The sequence below is a fragment of the Paramormyrops kingsleyae genome, chromosome 8, assembly GCF_048594095.1.
Source record: "Paramormyrops kingsleyae isolate MSU_618 chromosome 8, PKINGS_0.4, whole genome shotgun sequence".
Lineage (NCBI taxonomy): Eukaryota > Metazoa > Chordata > Actinopteri > Osteoglossiformes > Mormyridae > Paramormyrops > Paramormyrops kingsleyae.
In genome coordinates, this window is record NC_132804.1 from 6,545,009 (window position 1) to 6,557,500 (window position 12,492).

A 12,492-nucleotide genomic window follows, 5' to 3' on the forward strand; every position below is an offset into this window, starting at 1 on the left:
GAAGTAAAGTAGGAGTAAAAAAGAGAAATTACAATATATAAATACAATCTATGGAACCAAGTATATAATCTAAAATATACAATGCAAATATGCAATCTAAAATCAAGAATCTAAAATATAGTGCAAAATCTGAAATATAGTGCAAATGTGCAGTATTTGTGCATTCCAGTGCAAACGTACATAGTGTACAGAAAGGACTAGAGTTAGTCTGAATTGAGTAGCCTTATGGCTTGGGGGAAAAAACTCTTCCTGAGTCTCTCAGTCCTGGACATCAGGCAACGGAACCGTCTGCCTGCGTTCAGCCTGCGGAACAGGCAGTTTGCGGGGTGTAAGGAGTCCTTAATTATCTTGGTACCTCTGGACCTGCAGCGTTTATTGTAGGTGTCCAGCAGGGAGGGCAGAGGAGATCTGACACGACGCTCGGCCGCCCTGATCACCCTCTGCAGGTCTTTGCAGTCCTTTAGAGAACGGTTCACAAACCATGTTGAGAGAGGTTCTCGATTATGTCGTGCTTACCCTGCCCTGTGGCAGTCTCATCTGCCATCCTTGCTTTCTTCATCATCTTGACGGTTCTGCAAGCTCTGCACTTTCAGTGATGAGTCTGCAAATTAGAACCATGGAACAAGGTAAAATGTCTGGGTGGGGAGGCTTAGAAGCTTAGAGCAGAAACAGGGCATGATGGGAAATGAGGCACATTGATTATTATGCATCTGAATCAAAGAATCAAAACTGAACTGACCACTCACATGCACCCATAGAATAATTGTTGGCTTGTCATTTATTTTCTCATGACTGTGTATGACAGGATGGATTTTGTGTAACTTTAGACTAATTTGTTGCCAGTCTCCTTTGTATAAGGTGCAGTTCCTCAGTGAGTCATACCCCAGGGTATTTTCCTCCCTTTGGCAAACTGCCATAAAACCGCCCAGTTACCTTGTGTAACTGCCTCCTGGAAACAGACAGACACAAGTAGCTTATAAAAATTCAACATGAGGTGACCGTTTTCCTGAGTTCTGGATGAAGGCTATATCTCTCTCCTAGGAATCTGAAGCAGACATTTTTTGAGCAAACCTTGCAATTGTTAAGACGTGGAATGAATGAGTTAATTGCGAAGCGCTTTACGGACCAGTGGAGATGCTGACATCGGCACCATCTCTCACAACTTGACAACTTGACTTGACTTGATACCATCATTCTCATCATCATCATCATTATCATCATCATCATCAGGTTGAGATGAGTCACCTGGATGGAAGTTTCATGTTGCTAAAAGAAACCTAACCAGTCCTTAGTATTTATTTTTTGTGATCCCTATAAAACTGCTTGCTAATGTATTTAATGTGATGACATGTCAGCAACTAGCACCATAAAGTCTGCCCCAAGGATGTGAAGTTTGCGTGCCAAACAAATTATATTTTTGTTAAAATCAGAGTATTAAATGTACAGTTATGCATCAAAATCAAGTGTAATTGTAATAGCATTTGTTGTCATTCAAAGAATAGCATAAATATTATGCATTTAAATAAAAAAGCAAATAAATAAAAAATAGCAGTGCTCAAAAATACACCAATGATCAATTCCTAAGAGTTTCCTGCTGAACAAAAAATAGACAAATCAGTGCTCTGACGCACAACTACAGCTGGTGTGAATTCCGCGCATTACAAGCTGCATGGCTGCTTAGCAAATCAACTGTGGCTACTGTTTTTAGTTTTCTGCACAACTAATAAGTCATGGACCTCGTAAAACCCAGCGTCTACTTCTCATGATGAATTTTGACCTAACAATAGCTCCATGCCTATTTTATGCATATAGTATTTAGCAGCCACGCCATTGGTATTGGCTGACTGCAGAGGAAGGCGGAACCCAAGGTGTATTCTGGGAAACGCTTCCGTCAAGTCGCACCAGGGACTTCAATAATAAGGACACACAGAAGTGAGTACAATACAGTTTTACATGTTTCTTAAATTGAATTTAAATTTACTTTTACTTGTGCAAATGATGTCTTTTATGTCATACTTTCTAGTTTCTCTCTTTTTATATATTAGGCATACATACAGCTGTTGATTTTCCTGCACTTGTATCAAATTATTCTATACTAGTTTTTCTTATTCTCTGTAACTTAGTCATTCGTTTGACGACATGATGGCTATTACAGTAACTCCAGGTTGCTGTTTCGGTATGTTTTTGTAGATGATACAAATATGCATTTTTTTTTAAGATTATAGCTCCGTCACTCACACTCAGTTTCACTAATATGTTTTACAGTTACCTAAAATTCTACCCTTTTGGATAAATCACTTTATATCTCTCTTGCTTGTTGTAATTGCACCATTGTCCTGTGAGGCACTTTGACTCCCAGCCTTGCTTGTGTGGAGTTTGCTTGGTCTTTGTGTTGTTTTGTAAGAGTTCGTTTCATACCTTTAAAAAATGCAGTTTTGTGAATTCCATCTATCTCCTTATTCTGGTCTGGCTCACAGGGGGTCTGGAGCCTATTCCAGGCAGCTTAGGGCTCAAGGCTGGGATACACACTCAGAAAAAAGTGCTAATTTGTACTTTTGAGGTACAATTACTTGTTATAGGGCAGTACGCTTAAGGGTCTGCCAATTTCCCCCCAGCTCTAAGGTAAATGTACCTTTTAAGGTACATAAATGGACAATGAGGAACATTTTTGTACTATTGGGGCTACATTAATGTTGTTTGTACCTTGGAGAAACTGTACCATGGCCGTACTCTTTTCTCTGACAGTGCAGGATGCCAGTCCAACAGACAGTGCACGCACACACAATCATGCTCTATGGGCAATTTAGAGACACCAGTCAGTCTAACTGCATGTCTTTGAAAACCAGTGGAGGAAATCCATGCAACATGGGGAGAACATGCAAACTACACACACAGAGCAAAGGTAACATCTGATCCCTCCCAAAGCTGGTGGTGTGAGGAGATAGTGATACCCGCTGAGCCCCCGTAGAACCTCAGTTAGGGTTTACTGTGTTGTGCCATGTGTGATACCCACTGAGCCCCCATAGTACTTCAGTTAGGGTTTGCTGTGTTGTTCATTAAAGTTTCAGAATGATGGATTTGTTGTGCAACATAGTTTTGACTAATATATTTGTGCTAAGACTTTATGGGAGCAAAACTGCATTCAGGTAGTTTACTGTTATGAGATATTTTTGTTCTAAAATGACATAGAAGGGAGGAACAGGGAGCCTCTCTGGAGAAACTGGGGGTAAGAGTCTGGTAGGTGGTCTGCAGATTAGGACTGCGATCGGAAGGTTGTCTCTTCAGAAATCAAATCGCTGGCTCTTGAACAAGAGTCCCTCAACCCCAATTACTCAATTTTCAGTTACTGCTGATAAACCTGTCTGTAACATATCTGTAAACTGTAACATATCTGTGGATAAACCTTTTTTATCTACAATATCTTATTTTTTAAAAAGATGATGTCGCTCCTGAACTGTTGCTTTCTTCACCAACACTTGAAGTTTTCTGTGTTTGAGCCCTTATCTTTTCCATGATTTTACCAAAACAGTAGCTCAGTCAGCCTTGCTGTATGTTTGTAGGTTGCCCGTTCTTCATTGACTACTGTATGATTGGTTTGTATTGAGTTTGTTTTTAAGATGTGGTAGGCTGATGTGTGCCATCAACAATGTTCTTTATTGACAGTTTATCTAAGTTCCTCATGTCACATAAATTTTATATGATGATAAATTGATACATCATTTATATTTTTCAGCCCTACACTGTAGACAAATTGGATCTGGGGTGAGTTTCCCAAAGCCTTCTCAACGCTGTCATTCGAGAGTTCTCTCTTTTAACATATGAAGTTACAAACCACGTAGCGTTATGAAGGCTTCAGGAAACTCACCCCTGCAGAATTTGACAAATGTGGTGTGGAAATGCATGACCTACCAGCACAACAGTTAGTCTTAGGCTAAAATATGTTCCGTCATGTTACAGTAATTCCTTACATTTTTTTAAGGATATTTTTGCTACTTATTTTGAGTATTCTTTATCTATGTATTTTATTCATAAATTCTGCTATCTATTTACATTAGGGATTTAGTAAAATGTTGTCAACACATTTAATACTGGAATTATGCATATTGTTTTTCTTTTTTAAGCATAATTGGGACCCACATCATTAAATGATGCACCACTATAATTAACTTTAAACCATATTTGAAGCAAAGTAAAAAAAAAAAAAAAAAAGTTAATTTATTCAATTATTTCAGACACCTAACATGAAAAACTGTATTTAGGCTGCATAAACCTCAGTAATAATTAGCAAAAGATCTGTTCTGAAGCAGGCCGGTTTATAATAAGCTGCCTCCAGACCTCTGACATCATTAAGCAATGCTAATTTGTTTATTTGCAGCTCATTAGATAGTGACATTTATTTATGTAGCAGCAGGAGTGCCAGGTGCCGCAGATTTTGGGCCCCCAAAATTACAGGTTATCAAATTGTCCCCCAACTCTGACCAAGCTAGTTATATGCCTGTTTTTTAAGGCCCCTGTCACTTATCCTAATTTCGGCCCCCTTTACGGTGGTCCTGTTTAGCAGACCTTTTTGTCCTAAGTGACGTACAGGCGAGGCAGATACTACATTACAAGCATGCAGCTGGTAAGCAGCCAACTAGGCGCAAGAGAGCTTCCAATGAATGACCAGTAGCAATTTGCACGTTAGCATTGGAGCAAGAACCTAATAAAGGAGCTCTTCAGATCACAGACAAGGGCAAAAGGCATTTATGATATGCAGGGGGCCAGCTAAGGGATCAGTGACGATGACAGAACACGTTCAAGGCTCGAGGGCTTGTTGAAATGTTCCCAGAACAGATGGGCCTTGAGGCATTTAGACCTTGGGTTCCCCAGCTTCTCTGGGACCACGGACCAGTTGTGGACCATGAGAACCCCGTACCACCGGAGACCCCGAGACGGCGGACGACTGCACCCTATGAAACTACTTTGTTATGCTCTTTGATGTTATGGATGAAAATGTGCACCGTGTGAGTTTTGAACCCTCAGCTAAATTTGGTTAAATGTTACTTGAAGCCCAGGACGCCTTCCAGCAGAGTAATTCCCAGTTTAGTAGTCAGCTGGCAGCTCGAATCAAGGTGCCGTCATACATTTTGTACATGTGTTTTTCAGATCAGCACCACTGCAGAAAAGTAAACACCCAAGTGGCCCCGGAAAACTGGATCACGCTACATTCTATCACAACATACCACGTCTTGATGTGAGGACCATGCGGACATTTGTTAAAGCTCAAATAGGAACATCTTATTTTTTAAGTAAATATTAGGACTATGACATAATGTAACTGACATATTGAACACAATAATAGTTAATAGTTTTAAAAGTTAAGTGGATAATTTTTCAGTATCATTCACACTCTCATTCTTTTTCAAAATAAAAAAATGAGTATTATGTATAAATATTTTGGTGTACTTGAATGGAGCACAGTAAAAGCCAAATTTCAATTCAATGTAGCGTTGGATATTTGAATAGACTTTACATGTCACATTACAATACTTCCCATGCCCCAATTTTGCCCCAGTTTAATGTCTCATTTATCTGAGGTGCAGAAATCACCAGCAGACCAGAAGACATTTGGAATTAATTCTACATGTATGTTGACATTTGTCGACTGGGACAAGATCAGATCCAGCACTTGGCAGGTGGCAGAGGGACTCTCCACACTTCTGTAAGGGCATTCTCCCTAAGGAGCTGACATACTCTCTATGGATAAGTCTTAAACATTCCAATGTGTCCTCAATGCATGTAACCTATGTCAGTGATACCATTAGAGTCGCTTCCAGATTGTGGCTTTGTGCGTCTTCCCTTCCCTCAGTGTACAAATCATTTTGGAGATGTGAAGTCATATATCTAAAAATAATCATTTGCAATTAAAAATCACTGAACATCTTTGACAACTAAGTGTACATGTGTTCCACATTAATTCAGTTTAGCTTTGCTGCATTTATAAGCAGTGGGAATTAGATATACAAGATATTTCATAGATCTTTCAAAAGGTAACCAAGTGCACCATAACATGCAGAGTAATACATAGTGTGTTTTTATTGTATATTAAAATGAGATCAATGCAAATTCTTTGGTGTTATTAATTGAAAAGAGTCTCACACCTTTCATATTGTTAGCAGGGTTTATAACATTCTGAAGAAATAAAGAATTACATCAACTTTCAAAATTCATTTTTATTTTAATTATTATGTTTATAAACAACTTTTTTTTAAATTAACATTGGATTCAGTTAAAAACTTGTGCAGAACAGGTCAAATAATTAGAACCGCATGCAGTCTGGATTCCTCATTCCACATTTAGCTGAAGATAAATCTTTTTTGTTTTCCTTTGGACCGTCTTAAATTCCATCCGGGCACCTTTAAGTATCACTAAATGTCACCTTCTCCTAACTCCAGTAACTGCGTGTCACTCGACTGCCTTCCCCCGTTCGCTGTGGTGTCTAACAAGACTTGAAATTCAACCTTGGGGTCCAAATATCCTTTTAAGCCGATTTTACATGCACCCGGACTCAACTACTAACTCCAGAGTAACAAAACACCATTTATACCACTCACATGTCAGCCTGACATGCCGTTGGGGCATATTCTAAACCTCGCTTCATCTTGGTTCAAAGGTATGTGTAATAATATTTCCTTTCCACTGCTGTTCAGACTTTTGTAATGGGATGGCGCTGACAACCGCTTATGCTGCGTGCACGGCAAGAGAAAACGATCCCTCGCTTGTAAAATGCGTAGAGTAGCTGATGATTCGGATACATACCCACAGACGCTGAGAAGCACGCGCAGGAGAAAAAATAGCAGCCACAGACAAGCAAGAACATGGACACATTCTAAAACAAGTGACACACAAAGGTTAGCCAAGACATAAAACGTATAACCGATAACACTTATGTCGGCCCTTATACCTAAAAATACCTAAGTAGGTATTTTTAAGCTGAAGCAAGCCCTCGCCCATAAACTCGGGTTTGACAGAGAACACAGGACAACTTACTGTGCTCAGTGTTTTCAGCTGAGTTCCCCTGTAGCAGTATGGTTGCCCACTCTGATATGTGAGTGCTGCCCCCCTTATCTGCCAGCAATAAATACGTGCAGTGACCTGTGTCCTTGTGCTGGAGGCTGTTCCCTCATGCTCAGAGGTGGTGACCGCCAAGGAGTTTTGGATGCTTGTGATTTGGGTCACGGAACTCTGCAGTGATACTAATGAGGGATCCTCTCTGTTACATCACCTTAGACACGGCAGTTGTGTCCTGGTGGCCGTGGAATAATGACGTCACCTAAATGTGGATATACGGGTGCTGAACTATGGCTGACGCAGGAAAGAAAGGGCAGGGTTTCATGTTTTCCTCTACCTATGTTTTTGTTAGAATTATATTCATTTGAAGAGAAATGTTGGTTTGAATGGCGAGCTAAATTCTACAATGGAGTCTATTAATAACTCATTAAACAGCTGATTTTCCTGGACAGACAAGGGATAGACTGGTGTTAATCCATCTTCCAGCTGCTCGTTCTGTTTGCGAAGGGCATCGTAGACACTGCAGGGCGTAAGGCTGAGATAACGTAGAGCAAAGGGTGGAGGATTTGAACCTCCACCCTGGACGTGTGAAGCAGCAGTAAGACCCACAAAGCTTCCTGGTAGATTTGTCTTTGCAGGAATGAATGTTATTATAAAAATCTGCATTGTTCCCAAATGACAAAAACTTGATTTCCCCATCAAACAGCAATTTACATATGCATAATAAACAGGATATCAAATGTGGGGACTCCAACCAAAATGTTCCATTTCCAGTTCCAGTTCCAGTAGGACCTGGGTGTTGTTCCTGTAAACAAGGAGTTTAACCTCTTTTGTGTTTTACCATGAATAAACATGGTAATGATATGTTTGTTTTAGAACAGGTGCTGTTAATGACACATAAATCTTCCTCCTGTTTGGTAATACAGGAATCCATCGACTTACATCTGGGTCACATTCCGGAAGTGAGGACGTAAGTCAGTCTGGATGTAATGTGATCATTATAGGACAGAGGTCAAATATACAGTATAATGAAAGATACAATGTCACACACATTTAGTTAAACCTCTGTACTGTACTGGCAAGCACAGTCTGTTTGTTCTGGTTCTTGCCATGTATTGTACATGTGGTAAAACACATCCGCTAATGTCTACTGCATCTGGCCCAGAAGCTTCTCGATAAATTGGATCAAGGCTTTTGTGGGACCTCGGATGTAAGTACAATCGGATGTTACTTGGTAGGACGTAAGTCTTCCGGGTGAAGAATTATGTAACACGTATAGTAGCTTGTGTTTCATGATGGTACTTAGGAAATAAGTACCCAAAATCATGCAACACTATAGCATATTTCTTTACTTTGAACATGCAATACATATTGATATTTAACAGTCAGAACGAGGAATTAAACAATCCATCATTATAATCCTTGTTTAAAATCTTTCTTTCTTGACAATATCTCACACATTTTTTTTTCCTTCTTGAAGGATTATTCTTGAATTATGGAAGTTTTCTAAACTGGCATTTGATAGGCACAATCGTATATTTTAATTAAAATGAGTGAGGACTGCTGTAGAGGGGACGTGCAGCTCCTGACAGAAAGTGAATCACATGCACCCACGCAGCTCATAGACATCTGTGCCAGCTGCCAGAATCAAAAGGCCAATGAGATATCGACTTCAAACACTATATGCTTCATTTTAATTCAGTTTGTCATAATATAAATGAAATAGTGGTTATGTAATCTTTTCTCATTTCTTCCCCGTCTCTGCCTAATTCACCATTCCGCCGCTTCATCTTGGGACTAACTTAACCTGTTGGCCATAATTTGTACAGTGATGTTCTGATAGTCCCCAATTACAGTAATATCAATTGTATGTTTGTATCGATATAAATTACACATTTTGTAAATGTATAAAAAAATGTTGAGAAAAAGGTTATAGAAGTAGATTGCATTATAAAACTTCACCTGCAACTATATTCTAACTGTTATCTTTGGATATTTAAATATTAAAAAGTGTTATGAAGCTTTGTATTATCGTGATTTCAGTTATGCTGTTCATTGTAGCATTGGAGCCTCAAGTCTGCAATTCTTCACTGGTGTCCTGTTTCAGTCTGCAGACAAAGTAACTCAAATGCTGAGAAAATTTGTTTCCTGGGTCCTGCATTTTTTAGCACATTCTTTTGATCTCTCTTGTCAGCAGGGCCCTCAGCCCAAAAAAATAGCCAGACTGTTTTCTCTCATGTGCAACTCAGTGAAATCTCCTTGTTGCCCAATTTATTTCCCCTTAAATCGATACAGCACAAAAGAAAAGCAGCACAAAGTATTTGACATAACAGCATGTCTCCAGAGAAGTGATTGAGATGTTTTATATGATTAATATATGGATGCCTGTTGAGCTTGTGGCTACTGATATGCACAATTGTGGCATTGAGATTAACCCATTTATTTATTATTTCACGATAAAAGATAAATAATATATTATTTAATATGCCACAGCATTATACCATTATATATTATATAACAATGTATTATTGTGCATACAGCCAAACAATGTCCAACAACAAGCACAGACAGCAGGACATACAGAAGAGACTAGTGACTTCCTCTCTTTTGTATCACATATCGCTTCATGTCGTTCTCATTTTAGTCACGACATATCGCTTCATGTCGTTCTCATTTTAGTCACGACATATCGCTTCATGTCGTTCTCATTTTAGTCATGACATATCGCTTCATGTCGTTCTCATTTTAGTCATGACATATCGCTTCATGTCGTTCTCATTTTAGTCATGACATATCGCTTTATGTCGTTCTCATTTTAGTGTCATGACATATCGCTTATGTCGTTCTCATTTTAGTGTCATGACATATTGCTTTATCAGTGTCATTGTGTCTGTTGTCTTTATCCTTTGTCAGGAGACCTTGAGTGTCCTGAAAGGCGGCTTTAAATAAACTGTATATATGCATGTACTTATTTGTGTGTTTGTTTGTCTGCCATCATATGGTGCCATCTTTCCAACAAATGAACTCGTCAAGTTTCTTCCCTGCTAGAGCTGCCATGGTCAACTGAAAGTGATGTGAAATGGAAACGTCTGGGAGCAAATTCAGTCGTGAAGTGGTCGGCCACACATGCTCACAGAAAGGAACGTGATCATCCAGCATCAATACTCAACCTGAATGGCTGCAACTCCAGCAATGTTCCAGCATTTAACAGAGAGCCCTCCCAGAAGACTAGGGGCTATTACAGTAAAGGGCAGGCCAACTTAATATTAATACCCTTGTTTTTGGAATGAGATGTTGGACAAGCTGCTGTCCTCATACTTTTGGCTGTGCAGTATAGCTGATTATAAGTCACTGTCGTTCCCCTGTTCCTGCGTGTCCCTCTGGAGTCTGGAACTCATACATTCCCATTTGCTTTGCCATCATCCTTTGGGTTCTGTTCAGGTCCTTCAATCAATCCCCATCTTCCTATTGTTTTTGCTTTACTCCAAATAAATGCTTATAAACCAACCAGCTGAAACTTGTGACCCCCTACCTTTGCGCAGTGACTTTTCCCCTGGGTCCTTCAGACTTGACCAGATGACTATGAGCCTGTTTATTGACCTTGACTTCGCTATATGCATCCATCTACACCAGCTACGCCTGTCCTTCCTCATCAGCTATGCTCATCATCATCACGCACAATTAACAACAAGCACCTCACTGATAGGATGTCTCTCAAAATTGCTCTAATCAGCCTCCGTGGAGGACATTTGCATTGCACAGCTGTCAAATTAATAATAAGCGTTAAATTACAATTATGAGTCATATTATGATCATTATAAAATGTCTTGATTTGCACATGGCAGTCTTTCCATTCATAAATAGGCATTAATATATAAGCATTGAGTGATCTCTTTTTGGGAGAAAATGTGGATTTGAGCTCCATTGTTTTGAAGTGGAGTAGGAATGCAATACATACTCCTTAGGAAAGAATGGAAATGTTTGAATTTTGTGGGTGTAAATGGGGCCTTGTAAACAGCAAAATACAGCTATAGGTCCATCCATTCAGGCCTCTTCTAACCACTTATCCTGGTCAGCTTTTGGGGGGAGAGGCCCAGAGCCCATCCCAGGCAGCAGAGTGCACCAGGCTGGGGAACACCCTGGATGGGACGCCAGGCCATTGCAGATTGTCAATATGAAATTCTGTCCTTAAAGCTATTACCTAAGTGATTTCAGAGCCGTGTTTCCCAACCCAGTCCTCGGGGAACTCCGGACAGTCCACATTTTTCCATTGGTCAGTTTACACAAGACGTGGTGGCTAATTTATTTATGAATGTGTATAAGAAAAAGAGAAAACAGGCCTGTAACATGAGCAGCCTGTTGAGAACTTCATAGCGATGGATTATCTCAGTGATTAAACCCTGCATTATTACTGCAAGTAAGTGCAAAGACTTTTTCCACTGTTGAATAGTGGAAAAAGTCACTAAAAAGTCACTAATGGCCAAAAAATTCTTCACCTGCTTCTGAGTAATGAATCTGGACAGTGAGTAAAGGTTTATCCCTGTCTGCGTCACTATAGTGGTGAGCATTCTCACTTGTGAACTCTGAATGACCCTGCTCTTGTGCACCACTTCAGCCAGTATTATCTCCCAAATAAATGTGCTTAAAGAGATTGCAGAATGTTATGCAGCAATAAAGTATTTTTTAATATATTCCACAGTTTGCCTAACAATAAAACACAGTGCCTTCTCCTGTTAATTGCACTTGCTAAACTCTTGGTTTGTACCTGACGTGATGGTGCCATGGTCCGCATGGGCCTCACACTCATGGAGTCCCGGGTCCATGTCTCTGTGGGCGGAGTTTGCACGTTCTCCCTGTCTTCTCGTATAAAAAGCCCACAGATTCTTAGCTGGCGACCCAGCGTAGTGGGCTCTTGTAAAAATGCTGTCACCCTAGTCAATATTTGACATCATCTCTGATTGTCAAATAATATAATTTTGCTTCTACTCTTCTAGATAGATGAAATATAGCCTTTTTTTCTTGAACATGAAATATCGTGAATATTGGAATATTTATTCAAAAGCTCTTTGCTGCCATCTGCTGCTTCAGATTGTAAATTATGCGACACACTGGTAAAGCATGCTTTCCTCGTCTCTGTGTCATTCATGAAGTGTTTTACCACTGGAACATGTGTTTGGTGTGGATCAGCTGCACATTCCTGCAGTGATTCTCCAGTTCCACCAGATCCCAAAGGTGCTCTACTGGATCTGGTGACTGGGGAGGCCAATGGAGTGCATGTTCATGGAACCAGCTTGAGATGACTTGAGTGCTTTGTGATACGGCACATAATCCTGCGATAATACCCATTTGACAATGGACACATTGTGACCATGAAGAGAGTCGCATATATAAGTCATGGCATTTAAATAATGCCCTATTGTTATGGAGGGGGGTATTTTGTAC

The 12,492-nt window shown here is 39.9% G+C and overlaps 1 protein-coding gene and 1 long non-coding RNA gene across 7 annotated transcripts in view; one reads left to right on the forward strand and one right to left on the reverse strand.

Moving 5' to 3' along the window:
- The window catches only part of LOC111855032 (immunoglobulin-like and fibronectin type III domain-containing protein 1), a 23,816-nt gene extending 16,608 nt beyond the window's left edge, over positions 1 to 7,208 (reverse strand). For 2 of the 4 annotated variants that reach the window (XM_072715066.1, XM_072715064.1), the window contains exons 1-3: positions 7,030 to 7,208; positions 6,799 to 6,868; positions 517 to 601 (exon numbers count right to left, since the gene is read on the reverse strand). In XM_072715066.1, coding sequence (XP_072571167.1) covers positions 517 to 562 — 46 coding nt within the window. In that variant the 5' untranslated portion in view covers positions 563 to 601; positions 6,799 to 6,868; positions 7,030 to 7,208. The remainder of the gene's footprint in view (positions 1 to 516; positions 602 to 6,798; positions 6,869 to 7,029) is intronic. The other 2 variants (XM_072715067.1, XM_072715065.1) reach the window with 1 other exon arrangement.
- LOC140592241 (uncharacterized) overlaps positions 1,548 to 12,492 on the forward strand; it is a 23,655-nt gene continuing 12,710 nt past the window's right edge. The window contains exons 1-3 of one of the 3 annotated variants that reach the window (XR_011992541.1): positions 1,650 to 1,932; positions 2,478 to 5,003; positions 5,146 to 5,922. This is a non-coding gene — a long non-coding RNA (uncharacterized lncRNA). Of the gene's footprint in view, positions 1,933 to 2,477; positions 6,653 to 12,492 lie in introns of those variants that run through there. The other 2 variants (XR_011992539.1, XR_011992540.1) reach the window with 2 other exon arrangements.